Source organism: Mytilus trossulus, chromosome 6 (assembly GCF_036588685.1).
Source record: "Mytilus trossulus isolate FHL-02 chromosome 6, PNRI_Mtr1.1.1.hap1, whole genome shotgun sequence".
Taxonomy (NCBI): Eukaryota; Metazoa; Mollusca; class Bivalvia; order Mytilida; family Mytilidae; genus Mytilus; species Mytilus trossulus.
Window position 1 is genome coordinate 36,826,200 of NC_086378.1, and position 27,758 is coordinate 36,853,957.

A 27,758-nucleotide genomic window follows, 5' to 3' on the forward strand; every position below is an offset into this window, starting at 1 on the left:
TATGTTATGTATTTGCACAACTTTTGAAAGTGAATTATGCATTCGTTCTAAAATATTTTTTTAGACCAGATAAAAAAAGTTAAAAGATGACATTATTCGACAATCGCAATTGTTTAATAGCTTTCACGTCCGAAAAAGATAATCAATCAACACATGCATTGCAATTTTTAAAGCCAGTAAGTCATTCTTTTTTTCAAAACACAAATTCCTGATTAATATTTCGAATTATTTTATTAAGGCGTTGAGAACCTTTGGTGACCCCACAGTTTAAATGTCTATACTAAGGACGTCGTGAGCAATGGGCGTTATAGACGAACGTTCACCTAATCTGTCCCAGTCAATGGGATATTAAAGTGCGCCAATCAATGTCCACAGCCACACTGTTATGAATTCGATTCTTTATATATAAGAACGTTAATTGTCCTGTTTGTATGATTTTACACTATATTATTTTTGTGGCCCTTTATAGCTGTTCGTTGTGAGCCAAGGCTCCGTGTTATTGACCGTACTACGGTCAATAACACGGAGCCTTGACTTTGATGGTTTTCAAATTATGACTTAGATGGTTTGTCTAATTGGCACTCATACCACATCTTCTTATATCTTTTTACGATACGACAAGAACATATCCGTGGTAATCGATGAAACAGTCAAAGTTATAACATTTGAATAACTTTACCATCAGATTCAGGTAGACTTAAAACATTAATCAGGGAAATCGTATAAGAAACTTAAACCCTGGAATATCGTTTTAACAAGAAGACATACACTCCAAATGCCTGGGGTGTCGTTTTAACTGGGAAACAATCACTTCATATATAGATTTTACTGGAATGTTGCTCAATAGAATGTTTAAAATGGGAAAATTTAAATCATTTCTTGTGTCGTTAATTTCAGTTAAAAACCGACCCTCATTGTCAGCTTCTTATCTTGAAACTGAAATGGATTGGCTGAGAGACAGTTTTGTTTCTCATATGATTTTTTAAACATTCGGTCACGACGTGGCTTTCCTACCTTACTGTACGGTATGGCTTTTGTTTACTTTATGAAGGTTATATACCTTGACCTTTGTTGCTTAAACCTACGTGTTAGGTATCCCATTGGCATTCATATCTCCTTATTTTCATTTTAACTATGTAGTATCAATATTTGAGAAAGATTGAACCTGAGAAGTATTTTTCTACATTCGATTTTGAAATGAACTCATCTTCTAACCACTGCATGCACAAGTATAAAAGTCTACAAGTAGTTAAAATATCATGTATTTCTTTCATATACAAAGCAATTTTATTAGAATATTATAAAAACATAGCATATAAATATTGCATTAAATATGAACAGAAATGTGCAAAACACATATGATAATTTTTTGAATGTATATTATGTCATTGACAAATCCTTTTAATAAACAATATATTGACTGTAATATTCAAAATTTAGAAGTTTTACACATGTTTCTTCCATTTCAATATTCCAAGAGAACACACTTATATAATATAATGTATGTCACAGTTGTATGTCATAGAGGACAAAACATTTAGTATTGGCTAGCTTAATTAATTTAGAATCAAATTATTATTTTTTTTCAAATACAAATTAACTTAACTTTTGTTGATTTATCAAAAATTCAGAAAAAAATATATTCTGGACTTATTACAATGTACTTGTAAAAAATCTGTATAATTTAAAACAAGGTGCATACTTGTAGTTGATTTATTTACTATATGCGTTTAGATTTATCTATTTTAATAGCAATAGTGATAAAGGGTGCTTTGAAGAAGTGTATTTTAATTACAAATTCACAATCTGAATCAGTGAAGTCCGAACGACCTTGTGTTAAGTTTGTGAGTGAATGTCGCGTTTGTACGTGTATACTAGTATTCATACTCGTGACTTGACAAAGAGGTGGATATATATGTTAACTTTTTCATGACGCATACCAATGAAATAAGACTAAACATGCCTTGAAGACTATGAATACACAGATTTTGTTTTTGATTTGACTATACAAATATTGAAAAATTTTCTTCTATGTTACACCACTAATTCTTTTCTTTATTTAAAAAAAACAATTATCGATTAAGACGAAAAAATGTATACCAGTTGTTTATTTGTAAAAAAAAGTAGAAGAGGAGAAAAGATACTTAAGGAGTATTCAAAGTCATAAGCCGAACACAAAATGAAAAAGTCGCAGTAAAAATAAAATTAAAAAAAAAAAACAATAGTACACAAAACACAACAGAAAACTTTGACGGAGTAACATAATATGGTAGTATGATAAATATTCGAAATAAAAGCGATGCGTTTATACATGAAGCAGAGACATATATACACATATATTACGTATATGTTTGAGGTTACAGAAACCAAATTTCTTTTACGAAAGTTGCTGAAAATCTTATATCAAACGACACACTTCTAGCATATGCTTGTGAAGATAACGTTTTTGAGCAAAAGCACGTCCACATTTCTGGCAGGTGAAGTTCTTTGTTGTAACACTGTGTATAAGCATGTGCGATCGAAGATTCGACTTGTCAGCAAATGCTTTATCACATCCTTCAGCAGGACAGGGAAACGGTCTTTCACCGGTATGCGTGCGCATATGTCCTTTCAAGAGCCAGGAACGAGTGAAAATCTTTCCACATACTCCACATCGATTTCGTTGTTTCGTATGAGAGCGAACATGCGCTTGGTACGCTGAATATATGGTAAAACTTCGTTCACAGTCTTCGCATTTAAACGAAATTTGTGTTTCACTTTTCAATTGTAACGCGAAAAGTTTATCAGTTTCGTTATGGCTACTAATGTCTGGTCCGCCAATTGTAGAAAACGAGACACCCAAAAACTTCGATTCTAAATTTTGACTGCTATCAACAATTAGATCAGAACTATTGTCACTGAAGTTTTGATTTTCGTCAGTCAAGCGAATATCGCTTACGCTATCACACAAGGAGTCACTTTCCCCTTGTGAATTTTTATTATCATCTTCCTCTGATCCGTAAAATACGTTATCATCCACTCCTTCAAACACTTCATCTTCTGATTCCGATTCTGATTCGTAGTCGTCATCGTATGAGTCCCCTCCGCTTGAAGTTGACGCACTATTTGACCGATAGAAATACCCATCATCACCTAAATACTCCAGCGTTTCCTTTGGGTTCACTCCGGCGAGTTCTAATTCTGGAACCCTCAAAGCGAGAGCAAATCTGGTTACAAAAGACAGATAGCTCAGAGATTTGTATTTGATTATTGGGTATTTCTTGGCTACGGCATTTTCCTTTCTCTGTCTAGGCAGCTGCGGTTGTTGCTTTGCTGCTACTCCCAGACCTCGAAGAGCAGGGATTTTCTTGATGGACAAACCAGACCTTGTTGTCATAACATATGGGTCGTGCTCTAAAGTAAAAATATAAATAAATAACATTTCAAATTTAATCATTGAAAAACAAGTTCTGTAGATTTATATTTTCAGTGCAATAATAATTTTGAAACTATATTGATGTTATTTTTAAAAAAATGCAGGTTTCAACTTTCCATATCCATTTGGAAATTTGAACTAGGTTGTTAGCTTGTAACTTTTGGGAAACATCATAAGAATACCGGTATGACAGACGGTGGTTCAGTGACATTTGTTTTTCGTTCATTTTTTGTACATAAATAAGGCTTTTAGTTTTCCCATTTGAATTGTTTTACATTGTCATTTCGGGGCCTTTTATATCAAACTATGCATTATCGGCTTTTGCTTATTGTTGAAGGCCGTAAGGTGACGTTTAAAAGTTAATTTCGGTGTCATTTTGGTCTCTTGTGGAGAGCTCAGTGTCTCATTGGCATTCATACCACATGTTCTTTTTTTTGTAAAACATTTAGTGACTTGAGAATTTCAGAAAAGGTATCAAAAGTCATAGGTAATTTGGGACAGGATAATTGTTTTTCTAGCCCGGCTCCTCCTTTTTTACACAAAAAAAAATCCTTTTTTTTTGTTTGTTTGTTCTCTATTAATTTTAATGACACTTGAATAATTTTAGCGCTTTTCTGTATATTATGAACATTCATTAAAGGGGGGCGGGGCGGGGCAGAGGCGGATTTAGGAGTTGCTTATATAGGGAATCACTGAAGCATGACCGGAGTGGGCCCCTCTTAGGCAGTCAACGAGCACCTGCGTATGAACATTTCTGGATCCGCTACTGCGGAGGGGCCCTGATCCCAATATCCTGGGCTTAAAAACATGAAATCCCGAGGTTCTGAATTTATTATACAAATTAAATATCTCGACATGCCGAAATCCGAAAAAAGAAATCCCGGATCCCGAAATGGTCAATCCTGAAATTTCGATCTTAAAAACACCTGTTCCAGACGTCCCGAAAGTGTATTTTCTTTTAACAGTAAATTCTCAGTTTAATAATTGATCCACAGCGGTCATTGATATATTGTTCAGACCCTCTCTATTGAATAAACCCTGTGACTGCCGTGGATAGTAAACTTGAAAATGATACCAGACAGAAAATACACTTTATTCGTAGTATATGTATTTGTTTCAAAGTATACAGAAAAACGCAAACCGGAAGTCTAATCTGACTTAAAATTTCGCCCAATGACGGAAACATATCCGGACGTCTTTTTTCTCGTTTTTCATCCAAAATAACTCAATCTGAATAATCATATGAATGGATGACAAATGCGATTATGCACTGTACCCAAAGGACGCAAAGGCATGATGATTAATGTATTGCGGAAAGAAGAGAAGCGACACCCAAAATGAGGTCTTCTCGTTTAATAGTATAGATACCATCTGAAGACTGTCAGTTGACCTAATATATCACGTGCCAATGTGTGTTGCATGCACTATTTAGCACTACTTTAGTAGAACAAGACATGAGAGCACGATTTTGTTCTTGTCTTTTACACTGCCTTTTTGTTTGATATATATGTGTTTGTTATTTTCTAAACGCAGTTTTTTATAGACGTGTTGCCTGTGATACTTGTAAACTCATACCATAACTTTTTATCCAGATTTTTTAAATTGAAAAAATAAAAAAATATATTAAGAATGAGTGAAAATCTCATTTTATAGAAAATGTAGTCCTTATGATATCCCTACAGATCAGAGACTGTGAAAATCTCCCACTATACTATGAGTGTTCTTCTTTATGAATGATATTAGCATACTTTCGATTGGATAGATTTTACTATTTTAGCGATTTTGAGTACAAGTAATGGATCTTATCATACCTTCTCCATTCAGAAAGTTTACAAATATTGCCTTCAATTCACAGCTTGATATCTTTATCTAAGAATTTTGTATTCTATACAGCTGAATCCAAATTTCGTAAAGATTTAGCCAAGACATAGAGGATAACAGATCGCCAAACATGTAGTTTGGAAAGAAGGCAACGTTCTATATGTGCCTGTCCCAAGTCAGCTGGAGCCTGTTATCGTCAGAAGTTTTCATAGGTTCTTGTCCGTCATATTGGTTTTCGAAAATTGTTCTGTAATATATTAGTACGTACTACTACGTTTTCTCAATTGAATTTTCACATTTTTCACGTGGACACATTAAAATGTAGCCGACTATTCGCTATGGGCTTTTTTTTTTTGGTTGGGAAAAAAATATGTGTTTGCTATTACATCTTTGAAAAAAATAGGGTAGGTACAATGTTAATAGGGATATTTTTTTATTTTACCTTTTTTTTTACCTTAAGCCTATGGAAGGGACATTATGACTTTAAAAAACTTAAGAGTAAACTATTTTTTAGCTTAAATTGGAAACACACATCTTTTTTTATTTGGCCTTGCCTATAATTTATTAATTCCATCTACTTCATTTGTACTTTTGTGGATAGTTGGCTTGTTATTAATCATACGAAATAACGCATCTCAATTATTTTTATTGTCATTTATTTTTATGTAAACACACATTTGCATTAGAGAATGTTTTCTAACCCCTTCGTACATTTATTGATAACATATATTGTATCATAGATCAAATGTATTCGTTCAGTGTATGTTCACTTGTGTAAATATGACATTTAATTGAGTTGAGCCATTTCAATTGATATTTTATTATGTGTCTTTCTATTTTGTGATGTTACACTATTGTTTTCAGATAAGGGTGAAGGTTGGTAACTGTTAAAATCCACTGCTATTTTTTGCACCTGTCCTAAGTCAGGAATCTGATGTTCAGTAGTTGTCGTTTGTTGATGTGGTTCATAAGTGTTTCTCGTTTTTTTATATACTAGTAGATCATAAGACCTTTGGTTTTTCCCGTTTGAATGAATTTACAGTTGTCAATTGTGAGGCCCTTTATAGCTTGCTGTTCGATGTGAGCAAAGTCTCCGTGTTGAAGGCCGTACTTTGACCTATAATGGTTTACTTTTATAAATTATGTCAATTTATGACTTCGGTGGATAGTTTTTATTGGCACTCATATACATCTTCTTATATCTATATAGAACTTCTAGCTCCTCTCATTCAAAGTAATACGTTCAATAGTAAATCATTGACAAGGAAAAGATAAAGGTCCCGTTCATACCACAAGGCATTACACTTTCTCTTGGAGACAAATCTTTGCTTGTTAATCTCAAAGTCATTCCCCATTTTTTTCTCTAAATATTTGATGAAAAGTCTGACAGTATAAATACTGAGTATTAGTAATACTAATAGTATCAAATCATGCCAAAATAGCCTGTTTTAAAGGTTTGCCTGTACTCATATATTCGCAAACACCTCTAAAGCACTTATTCTATTAATAATGACGCCCTCGAAGGCTATTTCAAATTTTACTTTGATGCATAATTTACAGGGCACCTGCTTTAAAGAACATGAGTTATCTTCCCTTGAAACAAATAAATAGACAACGCAGTTAATTCATATTCAACGAAGCGATAACTTAGAATGAATGGGGGTTTTCTTTGAATAGAAACACGCTGGATCAACGCAAAAACAAGAAAATTATTTGAAAGGAACATTGGGGGACAGTTGAAAGTTCAAAAACATATTTGAGTTTCAACCGTTACGGACACGTACGAATTTACGTCATACGATCAACAGTTTTTCAACTAATTTGACGTTAACAATGTGTTTTCATACCCGTATTGCTTTTGTATTTTCCTGTTCTGTATCCTCGAATACCATTTAAGTAACATTTTGGCATGATTAAAATAATATAGCCCAGTTTGAACTAATTAACTGTAACCGGATGTTATCCGTTGACGTTGTTTACAATGGCGACGTCTGCACACAACACACAACTTGGCGTGAATGACGTCAGTTGCTAGGTAACCACCACTAGCTATAACGTTAATTTAAGCGCGCACCTTGCAATGACATTCAACCAATGAAATTGTTCCTATCTGAACTATCAAACATCGACATCTTGATATATTCTGTTGTTTCATCATGTTTTTATTTATTTATGACTTTACGCACGGTTCTCAGTAAGTTAATGAAAACGATGAACGACGTCCCCAGGCGAAAAAAGGGGGGTTATGTTACGTCCAAATAATGATGACTTCTTGAAGAGCTAGTTTATGTTTTGCTAGTATAACGCCTTACTTATTATAAATGAGTAGTATGGGTAAGCTACAGTGACTTGTTACTATTTGTCATTTGATTAGGGATTTTTATTTTTGAATTTTCCTCGGAGTTCAGTATTCTTGTGATTTTATTTTTTACTATCTATGTCAACTATGTATGGGAACCCCTATGTGTTCTTAATGATGTATTAGTTATTCCCATGGATAGTCCGACAACCAGTATTAAGTTGGTAACACATCCCTGTAAATGAACCGTTGGAAAGGGTCAACCTTTCAAGACTAACGATACGTGTATATATTAAGCCGGGTCAAATTAAGATGCAATATATCAAAATAACATTTTTAAAATTCAAAAGTATCAGGAATTGATGATTGGATAATTTTTTAGATCATGTCAAAACCACAGTCGTATCAAAATATATAAGATATTTTTTTTAAATTATATGTACATATATATATACACCACTAAAGAGACATCAATTGGCGAAATCCGGATATGGTGTAAAAAATTTAGCACCTCAAGTTGTGGTTTACCATCTTATCTGCAAGTTTATTGGTTTCAACTTAGACTTAGTATTAAATTAGTATAGAAATCCATTTTGTTACACCTTGTGATCAATTTGTTTGGCAATCGTTAATAGCAGTTAGAAGGGTTTAAGAACATCAGTTGTTCGACCTGTTAGTCAAATGCGTTTTGTTTTAATATAGCTTTTCACTCTTTTGATCTTTTGAAAAATGTTGTTTGTGCTATATTTAGATCCCCTCTACAACGAAATTTGTTTTACATGCACACGTATAAAAATTGCGATTTCATCCAACGCAATCATAGGTTTGCACGTTGTTTTCAATTGAGACTTGTATGTATATAAATATATCTGCGTGAAATAGCGTAAACAAGATAGCTATATTGTTTTGTTTTTTTCAAAACTATCATTTATAATATGGTCTTTCGTAAGACAAAGGTTTGTACTATAGTTCGGGGAAAATGGACGTCACACTTAACTCTGAAACAATAAAATGAACCAAAATTTAAAAAAAAAATGTTTGAAGTTGTTCTCCATGGAGTTGTTGTTTCATCAACCCCTCCAAAGTTAATACACACATATTTATTATAATGTATAGATTTGTTTTTAAAGAGTATAAGAATATGGCAGATATTATTTCAAAGAATATAACTGTAAAAATTTGTATTGATAAAAAGGTTATTCAAATTCCAATCCATTTCTTTATAGTTATAAATTTTCAACTTTTGCATGTAATTTCAAATGAATTTTGATTTATTGATTGAAATTTGCTTAATGTCCAGTAGCACATATCTCATATTTAAGTCGGATGTAATTTACTTAAAGGTATACATTTGATGATAGTTCATTCTACTACTTATCCATTATAAGATTGTTGACATTATAAAGATTTTATTTGTGTTTAGCCTACTATATGAATGTATTTTTAATAGAATATGTTGGCAGATAAACATCGACAAAGTCGTCCACTACACAAAACTAAGAAAAAAACATTTTGTTTAGGTTAAAGCATCTCGTGACTATCAAAAATGTTATGATTTGGGAACTGCCACCATTTTTTTATCATTAAAAGTAATAAACGAAAACAGATTTATAGCTAGCATTCTCAAAGGTCAACGTTCGCCATAGCAATGCAAACTGCACGCTCTTACAACGTGGGCAATGCTGAAAATAAAAATAACAAGGCATAGAGTTGACCGTCATTAGCCTTGAATACATCCTTTATGCAATCACTTTGTTATGGACACCGAAAAATGACCACAAGTGGTTATATCTTATGAAATCCATGATAAGGATTCACATGTCCTAACAGCTGATTTATTTAAGCTATTAATACGACCCTGATTTCGATGTTCTAATAGTTTCGATCAAAATGTTGTCCCTTGCTGGTTGTATCCTCTCTGTGATTGTAGGTTGTTCTTATGCCCAAGTGTTTGGTACAGGGAAATGTCCTACTGTTACAGTAAAATCAGGATTCGATATAAATCAAGTAAGTGGATTTTTTTTCCAAATTTCCTTTTTGTTCTACTTTATTTTAATTTCTTTTATTTGCACCTGTACTATGTTTACAAAATCTTGCATTTCTGTATGATATGTCTGTCTGTCTAAGGCAAAATAAAAAATATCTTCTAAAAAATAGGGTAGGAAGGTAGGGAACTGTTTTTAATATACAATATTTTTTTAACATTGAGTCTATGGGAGAGAAATTCTGAGTTTTAACAGTGCTTATTAAGAAAACTTTAATGAATGCAATTGCATAGCTTAAAATATAGGGAAAGTAGGAAAATAAGAAACACACATTTTTTATTTGGCCCGAACTAAGACATATCTGAAAAGCAGTTAGCTTATTTAGACGTGTTTATATTTAGGCTTGTAAACTTGTTCTATCCCGGAATATAATATGAAATTATATTTTATTATTAAATTTTAGACGTATACCTTAAAAGCATATTATCTTTATAAACTGAATAACATGACAGTTGTATGGACAATTTTGTCATTCCGCAAATATATTTGGAAAACACCGTGTCTGTTATAATCTACATCGTACTCGTTCTGGAAATTGATAAAATAAATCACAACCAAAAGCTACCTTAATCTAAAAAGAATTTTGAAATAATAAAATAATAAAATAATACAAGAAATAGAAATCCAACATGCAATATATATTGTGATATAAAATATATATATGTTTTCAAATATATACTAGACTAATCTGTGTAGATTTTGCTCATTGTTGAAGGCTGCACTTCAAGTTGTAAACTTCTGTGTCATTTGGTCTGTGGTGGAGCGTTGTCTCATTGGCATTCATACAACATCTTATTTTTATATGCCCGTCAAAATTGTATGGTATACAAATGTCCGGCGTCCGGCTGTCCATCCGTTCGTCCGTCCGTCTGTCTGTTCGGCGTAAACATGTCGCACCGTAACTTGAGAACGACTTATCCAAATTTCATAAAATTTAATATTGTTGTTTCTTATTATTGTCAAACGATCTGTATACTTTTTGGTGAAATAAGATTACATTTTTTTGAGTTACGCGACTTTGTAACTAAAACAGGGGTGTGTGTTTTTCACATGTCGCGCCGTATCTCAAAAACTATGTATGATTATTGCTTAAAACTTATTTATATTAATTTAATGATCTGTTTACTTTTTGGTGATGATTACAAAATTAAAGAAATTGAGTTTTTTTTTGGTTAAAAAAGGGGGGATTCACATGTCGCGCCGTATCTTAAAAACGATTTATGGTTATTGCAAAAAACTTTTCACACTTCTTTGTTATATTAATCTTAAGATCTGTATACCCTTTGGTTTTGATTCAAAATTTAATTTTAGGGAAATTGAGTTGTTTGTTAAAAAAAGGGGAGGGATTCACATGTCGCGCCGTATCTAAAAAAAAAAACAATTTATGATGATTGCTTAAAACTTTACACACTTCTTTGTCATATTAATCTTAAGATCTGTATAATTTTTGGGTGATGATTCAAAATTTTATTTTAGAGTTATTGATTTTTTTGGTATAAAAGGGTTTTTTCACATGTCGCGCTGTATCTCAGAAAAATATTGATGATTATTGCACAAAACTTACACACAGGACGACGGGCGTATCATGCGCCTATGACGCAGCTGCTTATTATGTACAGGCATAATACTTTTTTGGTGGTATGATATCATGTTGAATTAATATTGCAAATTATAACTTTTATTGGCTTTAATTGCTTTTATTTGTTTATTAAAGTAGTATAGACAAATGCGTCTAGGTATACAATTATATATCTGAAATCGACAGTGCTGGAAAAGATAGCCTTTTGAGTAATGTAGTGTTGAAACAACTTGAGAAATACAAATACTAAGACAGTATTATAATTAGAAGCCAATTGAGCATTAAGGGCTTCATGGTTTTACACTAATCACTTTTTGGGCCCTTTATAGCTTGCTTTCTTATGTAAGCCAAGGCTCCGTGTTGAAGACTGTACTTTATAAATAATGGTTTACTTTTAAAAAATGTGACTTGGATGAAGAGTTGTCTCATTGCAACTCATACCACATCTTTGTATATCTATTACTGAAATACATGTATTTCGATATTTTATATTCTTTAATAATATTTCAGTATCTTGGAGATTGGTATGAGATATATAAGTTCAAAGCTGGTTTTGAAAACGATCAAGTTTGTAATAAGGCAAATTACAAGCTGAAAGATAATGGTCACATTGATATATTTAATTCTGGATTCGGACCGTGAGTATTTTTTATTTACCATTTCATTAGATTAGATTTAATAGGGTCACCATTACAGGAACTTAACGTTTTTTTTTTAATAATTTTCTTGACTTCTTCGTAAAAATAAACTGAATTTATATGTTTGTGAGTTTTCATGGTTTTTGTATAGCAATCTTTAGAATTGTGAAAATGAGGTCCATGTCAATCAATTGTTACATTACCATTTATAACTATGTTTTTTATGTTTATAATTGTAATTCTTCACTATCTGTATTATATATATGTTTGTGTTTTTACCAATTTGGGTGTATTTTGCTTATTAATTATTCTTATTTATTGTTATCTCTGACTGAGGACATTTGGTCACAGGACTTACTCTAGTATATTGTTTTGAAGTTTCAAAATTGAATTGGTCATGGAAAAACATTAAAAAAAGTTAAACAATTGATTAAAAAAAACCAATTTAAATCAATGCAAAATAAAAGAAAGCATCTCCCCATTTTTAGTTTGGTTTAAAATTGATTATCGTATTACCTACTCTTTACTTACTTTACAAATTCTGGCAGTAAATCTTTAAATAGCTTTAAATACTGTATTTTTCTGGTTTTTTTTTATTTACAGAGACGGAAAAACAACATCTGCAGAGGGCGACGCTTATATTCCTGATAAAAGTGATGCAGCAAGACTTAAACTTAGATTTGCCTCTGGTAAGTAAAACCGGAAACACATTTCCCAAAGTATTATAGTAAAAGGAAATAGAAAAATGGGACCAATAATGCCCTTTCGCTTATTGGACAAAATATTAACTAGACTAAGTGCAAATTAAAAGTAATTAAAGATGTTTTATATTTTTTGCTAACGGTACCCAAAGAAGAAAAGAAGACCGTGACAACTAGGTTTCACATTTAACGAGTTAGCATGGCACTAAATAATTGTGACTCTTATATATGTGAGACACCAAAAAATTAAAATGTTTAAAAATCTATTCATAACTATATGAATTTCCTAACATAATATGCGTATTTTCTTGTGTAAAAAAGTGAGGGCGTCAATATGCCCTTCTTTCATACATTTATTTGAACGTAATGTTTTTTGTTTTTTTATCTGTATACATCAAACCAAACAAAAGTAAACATCATCGAAAGCATGTGTGTGTTGCTTGTGGTTATTTGTGTGCGTGCAAACAAGACGAGTAAGAGAGAGAAAATCGAAACATAACTAAATGATAAATATTCGGTTTTAACTCAATTGTGTGTTTATATCGTTTCAGCTGCCCCATATGGAGACTACTGGGTTTTAGACACAGATTATGAATCATATACTCTAATATTTTCGTGTACAGACCTTTTATTTGGAGCAACACATTTCGAGTTTGCTTGGATTTTAGCTAGAGAGAAGACAATCAGTGATGATATAAAGAACAAACTCTTTAAACAAATGGCGGACTTCAAGATAAATACAAGCAACTTTATGAAATCAAATCAAACTTCTAAATATTGTACTAATTAAATGTTTGAATGTGTTAATAAAATTGTTTTGTTTATTATATGTTTTAGTTCTGATTCTATGAGAAATGTCATGCAATATAAGTTAACAGCCTTAGCAATACACACATTTGGACATTGATAGAATTCTAAAGATCTCTAAATAGTAATAAAACCAATTCATGGTCCCATTGGTTTTCAAGGTTTCAAGGTTTCAGTATGTAAAACTAATGAGAGGTTGTATGATTAACAATAAAACAACTATCCACCAGGGTTTAAATGAAGTGGTAGCATACAATTATAGGCCACAGTACGGGTCTGTGCGAAAAGGCCCATATCGTATAGCTGGCTATTTTAATGACCCCGACGTAAAACATGCGAAACATGTGAAACAATTCAACAATGGAAAACCAACGACTTGATAAAAAACAAACGAAAATCGTACATAACATACAACAAGCAACAACTGAATTTCAGGCTACTGTCGTAGGCTAGACACATCAAATGTGTTCGTGTAATGTGTGTTCACTTATTTTTGTTGATTTGTTTTTTGGTTGAGTTTGGCAGTTTCGGTTGATATTTCATAATGCGTCTTTCTGTGTTGTGATGTTACAATGTTGTATCAGGTTTGAAGGTTGGTGCCTATTGAAGCGTCTGGTCCCTATTCTTTTGTTTGTGCCTGTCCTAAGTCGGAAACCTGGTGTTCGTTTGTTTTCGTTTGTTTGTGTGGTTCGTGGGTGTTTCTCGTTTCTCGTTTTTTGTATAGATTTGCCGTTGGTTTTTCTGTTTAAATTGTTTTGTGGTAGTCGTTTTGGGGCCCTTTGTGGCTTGCTGTTTAGTGTGATTCAGGGCTCTGTGGTGGGCCGTGCTTGTGCCTATGGTTGTTTACTCTTTCAAAATGTGACTTGGATGAAGAGTTGACTTATTGGCAATCTTACCAAAAAGTATATCTAAATAACAAAAAAATCTAGAGCCTTATTATCATATGCAGTTTTCTCAAAAGCAAGACTGCAAATTCACACGAGAGGATCTTTGTTATTATGCGTGTGATATAGAGAGCTCTTCGTGTGATCAGAAAGTGCTATTTGATAACTACGACAAATTTTATTTTTTAAATGACAATTCAGATCTTCGATCATTCAATTGAAATAAGCAACCATGCAGCAAACATTTAAGGAATTACAAAAGTGTGGAAATAAAAGCAAAACTAACTTGCAACCCATCAATAATAACTTTGAAAATTATCAATCTTGGTATAAAAAAAATAACTGTATAGGACAACCATCAAAAATGCCTTAACAGAAACGTTATATACATTCAGTTTACATGTATTTAAAATAAATCAATTCCAAGATCTGACCCCTGATATAACATTTTCCTGCGTACACTAGAACTTTTTGTTTATGTAAGGGACAGATATAATAAAGGCCAACGATCGGAGATAAGATGGGATAAATCTTAGTACACGTAAACAAAGCTTGACCATTTTCTCACTTGTCTTATCAAATTAAGAATTTACATTCATATTTGGGTCTAAGTTATCAACCTTGATATTGGCAATTATATTACGCTTAAAATCATAATTTTTTTTGTGTTACAAATTCGACATGCAACAAATATTTGTTTACAAAAAGCCAGGTTATTTACAAAAAGAGAAATAAAAATGGCTCATATATATAACAATGCTGTGATCATAAACTTGCCTTTTATAGCTGACTATAAGGTATAGTCTTTGCTCATTGTTGAAGGCCGTACGGTGACCTATAGTTGTTAATGTCTGTGTCATTTTGGTCATTTGTGGATAGTTGTCTCATTGGCAATAATACTTCATCTTCTTTTTTATATTGAAACATAAAAGAGACAATTAAAGACCTTTTTTCTTATTTTTCAAATTCATTTTGTTACACAGTTATACGTATAAAACTTGTGTTTACACATACTAGGATGATCCATATATCGGTCAGGTAGAATTGTTATATCATATTGAATCATGTTGACCCCTTCAGATGTTTCATAAAGATCTTAAGAAGGTATATATATTGAAACACGGTCACGTTTCTTAATACTTCTAATCAAAATGTTTACGGTGGCACTCTATATATTTTGTTCCATTCTGAATGTTGGTGTTACTCATGCGCAGATAGTTGGTATAGGAAAATGCCCTCCAGTAGTGGCACAAAAGGAACTCGATGTAAAAGAGGTACGGTAATAAAAACATACTCTGATCAAGTGAACTAAATAGTTGTGTCATTTGCCATTGTGTTTTACATTGATTGCAGGGTTTGTTACTGGTGATGTGTGGGTGTAGTAGACTGTGTCCCTAGCTTGTAATATTTGCCCTCATATTTTACAGTTATTTATTTGGGTGTTTATTTGTGTAACTACCTTTTTTTTTTATTGTTTCTCGTATTTCGTTTTTTTTATATAGATCAGGGCGTTGATTTTCACGTTTGAATGGTTTGACACTAGTTTTTTTAGGGCACTTTAAAGCTTGCTGTTCAGTGTGAGCCTAGGCTCGGTGTTGAAGAACGTATCTCGACCTATAAGTTTTACTTTTAAAGATTGTGACTTGGATGGAGAGTTGTCTCATACGACATCTTCCTTTATCAATTATTCTTGTTAGAGAACTCTCATCTAATATAGTTTTTGTTATTACAAATTTTTTTTCTTTGAATTCTTTCAATGTCGGGGCCTATTATAGCTTACCATACGGTATGGGTTTTTCTCATTGCCTCTAATTGCTCACATCCACTTCGTTTGAACATAAGTGGATAGTTGGTATTGGCATCATACCACATTTCATTACAAGTGAGAGGTTTAGCTAGCTATAAAACCAGGTTCAATCCACCATTTTCTACATAAGAAAATGCCTGTACCAAGTTAGGAATATGACAGTTGTTATCCATTCGTTTGATGTGTTTGAACTTTTGATCTTGCCATTTGATTGGGGACTTTCCTTTTTGAATTTTCCTTGGAGTTCAATATTTTTGTGAGTTTTCTTTTTTACACATTCCTTTGTAAGATGTCACTGAAATATTTGATAAGGGCATACTGAATATAACTTTGCAGCTCTGGCAGGTGAAACTGAAAATTTAATAAAATAATGTTGAGGCCATATATACATTTTAGATATTCGATGCGCTGGTCTTATTGTGAACAAAACTATTGAGCAGGTTTAAATGTACTGGGGACATCATTTTGACATTTTCCTTTGCAATATCACTGTATAAGTATGTACGAAAAAAGAAAGCACGCAAAATATATGAATTTCGTTGAATGCGTATTTGATATTTAAATTTAAAGTATATCAGCTTGATTTTAGCGAATGCAGGATCATATGTATGAGAAAGATATAAATAAGAAAATCATAGTTAAATTAAAATGCATTTATGGATGGATCTGATTTAGATATGTTAATAACATGACGAGCTAAACTAGCGATTTACAAATATGAATTTTCATGATTTCAGTATCTCGGGGATTGGTATGAAATCTACAAATTCAAAGCAAACTTTGAAGACGGTCAAGAATGCATAAAAGCTAATTATTTGCTTAAGGAGGACAAACACATCAGAGTTCAAAACGAGGGAAAGACCCCGTAAGTAGAGACGCCAATTTATGGTCAGTTTGGGGCTTCTATTTTCTACAGTTACTGTAAAAAAAACTTCTAATTTAATACTGACATGCGTATCAGATGCATCAACAAAATATATCAACATCGAACAGTTGAAATTAAATGATCTGTTTATCAATTATGAATTCAAATAAGCGCCTAATGTTTTATTATTGTTTACTTAATGTATGAATCAAATTGTAAAACATTTCCGATAAACGATTATCCGATTTAGAAAAATATCAAGATTACATGGGAAATAACTCTGATATGACTAAATTCTCAGTTGGAGTTGCATACCTTGTTTTTTCAGAAACGGAGAAACGATTTCAATAGTTGGTGATGGTTACGCACCCGATGAGAACGAACCAGCGAAACTATTGGTTAAATTTTCTGAAGGTTTGTTTTATTTCTATGATTATAAAAAAAAGTAGTTCTCTAAGTTCAACGTGGCTATAATTTAACGTGTTTTTTTTTCTCTTTGTATGTTATAATTGTTGTTAAAGACCAAACAGCCTATTCATTTCTACCAGTGATTTTTCCTTAAAATTTTGTGTGAAGGTATTTAATGATTTGAGGAACAAAATATGATGAAAAAAATTGGGGGTCACCGACTTAGTTTTGTCGCTATAGCAACCTCAGTTTCGTGTTTTCCCGAATATTAACATAATATTTGCTTGTTATATAAACTCTCAAAAAAATACTTTATATCAAACCTACAAGCATAACTCTTGTTTCACGTTAAACAGTAGATTTGTATCTAGCTAATACAGGTTCAGGAGTTTAAGACTCATATTGTTTTGATCTTTAAAAATATGATTTATTTCATTCCCGCCAAAAATAAAACGTAAAAATGAAAAACGTTTCCAGTATTAAAAAATATCTACCAGTGATTTCTTTATAATAATTTCAAGAAGGAAAGTGCCATGTGCACTTTTCAAAATAAAGCAAAAAAAAAGTGCATGTCACCGACCTTTCAAAAAAGTTATGAGTAATTTTCATGTTTTTTTCTCTTTCGTTTTGAAGAAAAGAGTTGTCTTTCTTCAGAACATTGCATCTGACGTCATAGTATAAAACTTTCCTTGCTGGCGCACTATTTGAAAAAAATCGCAAATTGAATGTTTGAAACCCACATTTAAATTTCCAAGAATAACAACTTAATTCACCTACTTTATTATCCGGTAATACAAGAGATTATGCATGTGTCAGTCATTAGATCTTATGATGTTGTTTCCGCACAATATTAACGTTCAGAAACATGCACCATCCGTCGGAATGGAAAATTGTTTGAAATTACCTTTCACGCCGCTTTTGTTAGAAAGTCTGTTTTTGTCCTCTGCCCCACACTAACAAAATTATTGAAAATAAAAAAAGAAATGAAAGATGGCACTGGCTAACTACAGAGTATTTGACTATATCAGACTAGATGTGTGTGGGGGTTTTTTTTCGCGTTAATTTCAGAAGTTTGCCGTAACGAACTCATTTGCTACTGTTGACAGACGGACATACAAAAGCATGGACACCATTATATTTTCCTGACTAAGATGAACGTATAAAAGTTATTCCATCTAGTTTGTGAATTCATTATTTCTGAATATTTATCTTTCGTCCCTCTTTTAAGATGTAAGGAAATTAAAATTATAGGTATAATTTATGAATTAAAGATTTTGATTCTAAAACTTTATACATCTTTCATAAAATACAATCCCTGTTATTACTACCTAACGTGTTTTGAATAAACTAGACAGTAAATATAAAATACAAAAAGTGTTTAATTTAAAAATAATTTTCTGTTGGAAATTACAAAGTAAGATTTCTCCAACAGGATAAAATATTAAAAATCTAAATTGCTAATTTTGGAAATTAAAACAAAGACACTAAAAGGTTGTTGTGTTATATAGTCATTCTTCCCCCATGCCAGTTTTTCCCCCGGGGGAAAGACTGGCATGAGCCAATCTTTCCCCCGGGGAAATTTTGGATCATTGTGATTCTTCCCCTGCGGAAAGTTGACATTACGTATACATATAGTAACTTTTCCCCCATGCCAATCTTTCCCCCATCATAGATTTCACTATGTTTATATAGAGTCTGGAAATTAAACCGAACAGTGTTAGAATTAGATTTATTTATAAATATACAAATTTGTTGTCAATTTACATTTACACAAATCTGTCTACAGGTTTATCAGTCTGTCTATGAGTCAACAAGTCTGTCTTTCTGTTCATCAGTCTTTCTATTTGTCCCCTAGACTTTTTACATTTTTAAATGACTGTCTATATGTCCGCATGCAAGGAAAAAACTAATGACTGACCAGAAGTTGTTAATTTAAAAGTAATTGTATTTATTTGGTCAATGATACCAAGGGTCCACGAAAGAGAATGAATGAGATCAGACTGCTTCGTGTGAATAAATATATAACATATTATAAAGATATAGGAAGATGTGATATGAGTGACAATGAGACAAATCTCCATCCAAATAGCAATTTATAAATAAAGTAAACCGCAATAGGCCTTCAACACGGACCCTTGGCTCATGCACATCGAACAACAAGCTATAACGGGCCCCAAAATTACTAGTGTAAAACCATTCAAACGGGAAAGCCAACAGTCTAAGTTATATAAAAAAAAAAAACGAGAAACGAGAAACACGTATAAATTACATAAACAAACGACAACTTCTGTACATAAGATTTCTGACTTAGGTCAGGTGCAAACATTTGCAGCGGGGTTAAACGTTTTAATGGTACCAAAATTTCTCCCTTTTTCAGAAACAATAGTATAACATCACAACATAGAAAAACACATATAAATACATATCAAATGTATATTCACACGATGAAGCTTTAGTAACTATAAACTCAGAAAAAAGTTACTATAATTTAAAAAATCTTATCGTGACGTCGCCGACGTTATATTACAAGGCGGAAAATTTAGCTTATCATGCTACTCACGGGGGAAACACTGGCCCGATCCTAGTTTCCCGCTTATAACGATGAGGGGGAAAAGTGGGATCATGCCAATTTTTCCGGGGGAAATATTGGATCGATCCCGTATTTCCCCCCGGAAATTTTAGCATGGGGGAAGAATGGCTATAGGACACCGGCATTGAAAATCGAAATTTGTTTTCAATCTTTTCGCTCATAGTCGTAGCTAAATGAAAGGGAGAGATTTTTTGTTGTATATTATTCTTGGAGCAATTTTTTTTGGTCATAAGTTAAATTTACAACAATTAAGTTTTAAACACCGACCATTTTGATTTAAATCATATTTGCTGAGTATTAATTTGATTAATATGTTTTGCCTTACAGCTAATTTCCGAATGCAAGTAGGGTAAAACTTTGGTTGGCTTCCTTGCTTTGTTTGTATGAATGTTTATTCAAGCTTTGTAATTAAGATTGACATCTTCATATATAGGTATGTAAACCTGTATATATGATATTTAAATTCCATTGGACATTATCAAAATAAAATCATACAAAATATACAAACAAACCAAAGTGTTGATCTACATACATTAGGAAATTAGCTGTAAGTTTCAGTCAGATCAGCCGAAATGTTTATCATTTCTTCTTAAGACAATTTGAAATGAAACAAATGACAAACGACAATGACCCTTTATCATACTTTAATTTTTATTATGAGATTTTGCCAAACAAGCAGTATAAATAAATTTTAACTTCATTGCCAGTTCGGACATTATTTTACGAGAATCATCCAGATATCAGTTACATGCATACGTTGCAAGTATGTCAAAACTTCTAGAAATAATTTTTTATTGGCCTGACCTTCTGAATACTCATTTTTTGATATTTTTGAAAAAATGACATTGAAATTAGAAGGATCAAATCATAGGAAACATGTGTACTAAGTCTTAAGTTGACATGCAGGACTTCAACTTCATCAAAAACTACCTTGACCAAAAACTTTAACATGAAGCGGGACGGACAGACGAACGAACGGCCAAACGAACGCACAGATCAGAAAACATAAACTGGACATAAAAATAATAATTTCCAGTTTCCAAGACCGTCGGTACACACATATTTAATTTCCAAATTATCTCTTTAGAGTCGATATTGCATTTATACATTACATATACTATCAATTTTAAAAAGATGGGATAATAGGTATAAATAGCAAAGTCATTATTTGTGTTGAAATGAAATATAACGGTTCTCATAAACGTTTTTTTAAACAAGAATGTGTCCATAGAACACGGGTGCCCCACTCGCACTTTGATTTTCTATGTTTAGTGGACAGTGAAATTGGGATGAAAACTCTAATTTGGTATTGAAACTAGACAGATCATATAATAGGGAACATGAGTACTAGATTTTAAGGTACTTGTACTTTAACTTCAGAAAAGACTACCTTGCCCAAAAACCTTAACCAAAAACTTTAACTTTTACATAAAATATTATCACAGGCAGTCTATTTATGCTTTAAGATAATTTGGGTTCTCATGTGTGAGAAAAAAAAGTTAAAAATAAAAAAAATCTTAAACTGAATGGGTTCCTCATTTGCATCTTTAAATTTCTTGGGAAAAGTCTAGTGCTTAATATATGGTTTTCTATTGAAGGACAAATTATTTTAATAGGGGATTTCAATTCTAGGACTGCAATGAAAGCAGATTATATAGAAAATGACTCAGATGAAATAAATAATTTTGATAGTATTGACCTTCTTCCAGAGAGCTATATAACTGATATTGATATCAGAAGAGTTAACCAAGATAGCACTTTGAATACATTGGGGAATAAATTACTTGAATTATGTTCGTCCTCAAGGCTACGTATACTTAATGGTCGTTTTTTGGGAGATTCCCTGGGATATTTTACTTATATGTAATAAGTTTATTGCAAATCAGCATATAATATAATGCTATAGCATCAACAACATATATAATATAGTAAGCGACATAATATAAATGAAAACAGAAAGCAAAATAATAACACAAAAAAATATATGGGTAATACTGGGTTCAGTACAGTTGATTATGCTATTGCAAGTGAGAGTATCCTGCCTGAGGTAAAATACTTTAAAACAAATGACTTTACATATTTATCAGACCATGTTCAAATAAACTTATATATGAATTGTTATATTATATTAGATACATGTATGAAGAAATGTTTAGATGAGAAGAGGTGGCATTTGATAAAATCATACAAATGGACAGAATTGTCATCTTCAAAATTAATTGATGTTCTATCAACAGAAAATGTTAAAAAGGAAATTTTAGATTTAGAGATGGAACATTTTGATAGCAATAAACTAGGCGTTGATGGTGCAACTGAAAAACTTACCAAAATTTTACAAACTATTGCAGAAAATACATGTAAAGTCATATCTAAACCAACAAAAAAGAAAAAGAAAAAAAAACCAAGTATGGTCAGATAATGTAGTATATGAAACAAAAAGACAAATAAACTATTTAGGAAATAAAATCAAGAATAACTTAAATGACAAAAGTTTAAAATCTAAATATTTTGAATTATGTAAAAAACTAAAAAAAATGATTAAACAGAAAACATTTGAATATCACCAAAATCTTTATAAATCACTTTCAGATAATTTAAAAAATAATCCAAAAGAATACTGGAATGTTCTAAAGGCAATAAAAAAAGAAACCAAATATTGAAGAAGATATTCCTGAAATTTTAATGAATGAAAATAAAATCATAAAACATTTTCAGGATCAGGGTTCACCAGCCTCATATGATAAATCCTTTGTAAATAAACTGGAACGTGAACTAAACATTATAGAAGATAATATTGAATTGAATATAGAAATGGATGCACCAATTACATTTGCTCAAGTAAAACTGGTAATTTCAAACCTTAAAGTAAACAAATCAGCAGGTCCAGATAGAATTGTGAATGAAATACTCAAACACTCACAACCTGTAATAATTAATTCTATTGTAAAAGTTTTTCATTTGATTTTAAAGACAGGTAATTATCCAGATTCTTGGAAATTATCTTTCATGATCCCTTTACATAAAAAAGGTGACAAGTTAGACCCTAATAATAATAGAGGCATTTCTCTTATAAGTAATCTACCAAAAATTTTTAATGCCATATTAAATAATAGGCTAATCAAGATTGTTGACAAACAATTAAGTGATTGTCAGTTTGGTTTCAGAGAAAATCACAGAACAGCTGATAGCATCATTTTATTAAAGTCCTTGATTAATAAATATTTACACATAGAGAAAAAAAAGATTTATGCCTGCTTCATAGATCTGAAAAAGGCTTTTGATTCAGTATGGAGAACTGCTTTACTTTATAAATTATGTAAAATGGGAGTTGGCAAGTCTTTTTATAGAGTTATAAAACAACAATACTTAAATACTAAATCATCTTTAAAATATAAAGATTATGTATCAGAATATTTTAATATTGCTAGAGGGGTTAAACAGGGAGACACACTAAGTCCCACTTTATTTAATGTCTTTATAAATGATATTGTAAAAAAATTTGAGGGAAATGATGCAAGTCCCCTTAAGCTTATAAATAGTAAGGTAGGATGCCTTCTTTTTGCGGATGATCTTTTAATCCTGTCAGAATCAAAAGAGGGGCTACAAAACAGTTTAAATAACGTTAAATTATATTGTAACAAATGGCAACTCTCTTTGAATACAAACAAAACTAAATCCATGATTTTTAGTCAGTTTAAACATAAAAGTGAAACATCACATATTTACTATGAGAATAAAGCCATAGAGAGTGTAACAGAATATTCATTTTTGGGAATGTTGATAAAATGTAATGGAAATTTATCACAAAGTACTTTAGAGCTGACAAAAAAAGCAAAAAAAGTATTTTTTGCAATAAAATCATATACTAAATCATTGAATAATCTACCTATAAAAGTAGCAAATAATCTTTTTGATTCTTTAGTAAAACCAATTATGACCTATAATTCAGAAGTAACATATTTGGATACATATATTTCTTTTCATCGAGCCAAAAGCAGAGCCTTAACTTCAGGAAAAGAAATTAATCAACTTGATTTTATAGACAAAACCCCCATAGAAAATATGCATCTTAAATTTTGTAAATCTACTCTAGGGATAAGAAAAAATGCATCCAATTTAGGAGCAAGAGTTGAATTAGGAAGATTGCCTATAGAATGTTTTATTAAAACACAAACCTTTTTATATTTAGCTAGACTATATAATAATAATATTAATCCATTGTTAAAGGAAGCTTTTTCTCTAGCACAGTCTCTAGATTTGACAGGAACTTACTCATGGTATACATATGCTAAAAATATTGTTAAAGAGACTAACGTTGACCTTAATATTCTTTCTACTTGTAAGGACATAAAAGATGTAAATAAAATAAAAAACGATATAAAGTTAAAAATGAAAAATAGATATGAATATTTAATTCAAAATAAATTTCAAAACATCGATGATAAAAGTAATTTTTTTCTCTATAAAAAACTTAAAAAAGATTACAAATTAGAATATTATCTAAATACATCTAATTTTCAGATAAGGAGATTAATCACTAAATTTAGAATAAGTGATCACTCCCTCTTGATTGAAAAGGGGAGATATTTTAAAATCCCAAGAGAGGAACGTCTTTGCCATAAATGTAAAATAATAGAGGATGAGAAACATTTTTTACTATATTGTGAGTATAATAAAACTCTAAGAAATGACTTTTCTCATCACATATGTGCAGAAAATAATAACTTTAATAATTTAAATGAAGAAGAAAAAATTCATTACTTACTAAATCCATCATCGCCTTTACAAACAAATAAGTTAGCCGGGATCCTTCTTGAAAAAGTCATTAGAACTGAGGGCAGGGGACTCTTAACAACTTGTTTGTTGTTATAAATTTTAATGCTGTTCATATTTTGTGTGTTTAATATGTATGTATATATGTTTATTGTGTTTATTGTATTAATATATGTTGGTCACAAACTGTAAAGTTTATATGCCAATAAAATATTTGATTTGATTTGATTTGTTAAAGTATATATAACTTTCGAGTTGGTTAATCATTATGGTTTAAATTTGTTTCACCGAGCTAGATTACCATGCACGTACAAAACTATAATTTTGAAACAAAACGCATCGTATTTATACTCCTAGCTTCAACTTATTTATTTCAGGTGCTCCATATGGAAATTACTGGGTAGTTGACACAGACTACAAAACATATACTCTTATTTATTCCTGTTCGGAAGTAGTCGATGTACATTTTGAATTCGCATGGATACTGGCAAGGGAGAAATCCATAACAGAAGAAATTAAGACTAAGCTTTTCCAAGAACTCGAAGATTTCAAAGTCGACGCTAAAAATTTCATGAAAACCGACCAAACAGCATCATATTGTGAGGACAAGTGAAAATATTGAACTAGTGTAACAACATTACTGTGACATAATGATATATAAATGAATTAAAGAAATAATTACCATCCATAGTTTGCGAATATAGGAGAGAGAACTTCAAGAGTTGTAATACCTTGTGGTCTTATCAATTTGATTCTCTAAACAAATAAAATAATATTAAATCTTAAGCTTTCGAGTTATAGTTTCTTTAGTAGCTTTAAGCATTTTGATTTTGCTTGCAGTGGTTTTCAATGTCACAGTTTGGCTTAAATCATTTTTCTTTTCAAATTGAATTCAAATAACATCTTACAAATGGTGATGTGTAACGAATGTCTAAATAAATATTGAAGACAAAATAATCTCGTTCTGCAAGAAAACAAAAACGGCAATGTATTTATTTAGGATGCTCGCTGCATGGTCATGGCTATCTATATGTATTTGAAATGATTGCTTAGAATACTTTTACTGACAGTGCGCCAGGATTTCATTCGATCTTATTTTGGCAATTCTGACTTTTTTACTTAATATAGCAATATAATATATATAACTCCCATCTCTCTTTTAATAATTTCTATAAAAGCATATTTTTTTGTTCGGTTGTTGCTTCGTATCACGGTGCGAAGCTATTGCTCAGTTTTCATTTGATATACACGTGCCATCTTGAATTAAGTATTATTAACAACAGTAGGTTCTGATTTCTGAATGGTTGTTACATTGTAATTTGTGTGGCTTGAACGGGTCACTCAGGAAGAGGGAGGATTTCTACATTCAGATTGTCTGACAGCATGATATACAAGATCATATCGATACAAATGTTGCTTTTGGGACACATATGGTTGGATAAGCGTTGAAAAAACCTAGCTAACAAATCAACCCACACAAAAGTATATAAATAATGGCAACAGTAGTATACATACCTCTGTCCGGGTAACATACTTAAAACCGAGGGAAACATGTCAACTATAAGAGGACGACAAAGGAACAATAGGAATACTGAAGGCCAACATACATTGAAACGCACTATTTGATATAAACTGCCATACTCCTTACTTGATACAGGTATTTAAGAAAAAAAATGGTGGGTTGAACCTGGTGTTAGGGCTAATCAAACCTCCCGCTTATGTGGCAATGTTTTAAAAAAATATTGCTAAAATGACAACACTACGATAATTAAACATAGCACACGCACACACAAAAACACTCATCACAGTTAACGCTTTCTCAAATAAAAACAAAACAACTAACTCAAAACAAGGACTGATCTAACTCGAATAAGTCGGAGTCCTCTAGCCTTTAGCATATAGTTAATGTAGCAATCGTAGATTAATCGAAGATCGATTAAATAGAAATAATGACATTATTCATTATTATAAGAAGCCAGTGATGTTAACTTTTGAAACTGAATACATGTTTAGGAAAGGATTTTAATTTCTTAAATAATTAAGACATTAAAATGATATTATGTAAACCAAATACATAACAGATGAAGATAGCTAGCTGTTTCCCGCCAAATTTGTAAATGCTATATAGGTATAAATATTTAGCATATGTATATCATTGTATATGTAGCAAAGTGTATTACACAGCCCAATGAGTACCAATTAACAACAGAACCCGATGCACGATGTTACACAAAACATATCTCGACACACTAATCCTATTAGATGTATATCGCGGTAATTGATTTACATGTGCACTTAAGGTTCATCATAACCATTTGGCAAACATGGCGGTGTTTATACCATGAAATCAATTCGGAGAGAAGACAAACATGTACAGCAGGAAGAGTTTTGAGTCCTATTAGAACCTAAATATGTAAAAGTTAAATGCAAATGTGTTTGATCCATAAAATTTTAAGATTAAGGTATAAGTGAGTATGTGCAATACAAGTACAAAAAGATCATTCTTTCTATCATCGAAGAAGATGGTAAAATAGCGGACCTGATTTGTTTAGGTCATTCCCCACACGCAGTCAATTCAGATATCATATCTATTATTCCTCTAATTTCTATATTAACAGCCCCATATTAAGGTGGTACCCAACACTTTCACTAAAATTAATTTGGCTCATTTAATTTTTATAAAAGTTTGTCAAAGTACTTACTTTGACCCTTTAACAAAAATATAAAAAAATCAAAACTTTTGAACCAACCGTTTAGTCAGAAAAATTACACTGGTTATATAGCAGTTTGACAAACACCAATTTTGATCATTGAGAAGCTTATTATTCCTTTTACAACACAACATAATTAAAACGTTTAGCTGACTTTACAGAGTTATCTCCCTGTAGTGTTAGGTACCACCTTAATCCATATATAATGAAATTTAATGACCTGAGAGGAACAGATCAAGAATTTTCCGGACTTCGTAAAATTTGTTGCACCTTTTGAAGGCTAGCAGAGCAAAACATCTAGGATAATTTTTTGCTAAGTGTCTGAAACACAAAACGTATTTAAAAATTTCTTAAATTGAAATATATTAGCCTCTTGTCCAGCGCTCTAGCCTGTTTTATTTATATATAAATTTTT

General features: G+C 31.6%; 3 protein-coding genes across 3 annotated transcripts; 2 read left to right on the forward strand and 1 right to left on the reverse strand.

The window, feature by feature from the left end:
- Positions 1–1,264: 1,264 nt before the first annotated feature.
- On the reverse strand, positions 1,265–7,250 carry LOC134721259 (protein snail homolog Sna-like). Its single transcript, XM_063584107.1, has 2 exons — positions 7,084–7,250; positions 1,265–3,393 (listed from the first exon to the last, which is right to left on the reverse strand). The coding sequence occupies exons 1-2, from the start codon at positions 7,145–7,147 to the stop codon at positions 2,399–2,401; spliced, it is 1,059 nt and encodes a 352-aa protein (XP_063440177.1). The 5' UTR covers positions 7,148–7,250; the 3' UTR covers positions 1,265–2,398.
- A 2,095-nt stretch (positions 7,251–9,345) lies between these two features.
- LOC134723408 (apolipoprotein D-like) lies at positions 9,346–13,327 on the forward strand. Its single transcript, XM_063587024.1, has 4 exons — positions 9,346–9,542; positions 11,670–11,797; positions 12,401–12,486; positions 13,050–13,327. The coding sequence occupies exons 1-4, from the start codon at positions 9,426–9,428 to the stop codon at positions 13,286–13,288; spliced, it is 570 nt and encodes a 189-aa protein (XP_063443094.1). The 5' UTR covers positions 9,346–9,425; the 3' UTR covers positions 13,289–13,327.
- Positions 13,328–15,253: 1,926 nt separating this feature from the next.
- Positions 15,254–25,418, forward strand: LOC134723409 (apolipoprotein D-like). The gene is made up of 4 exons (XM_063587025.1): positions 15,254–15,463; positions 16,734–16,861; positions 17,190–17,275; positions 25,010–25,418. The coding sequence occupies exons 1-4, from the start codon at positions 15,341–15,343 to the stop codon at positions 25,243–25,245; spliced, it is 573 nt and encodes a 190-aa protein (XP_063443095.1). The 5' UTR covers positions 15,254–15,340; the 3' UTR covers positions 25,246–25,418.
- The last annotated feature ends 2,340 nt before the right edge of the window (positions 25,419–27,758 follow it).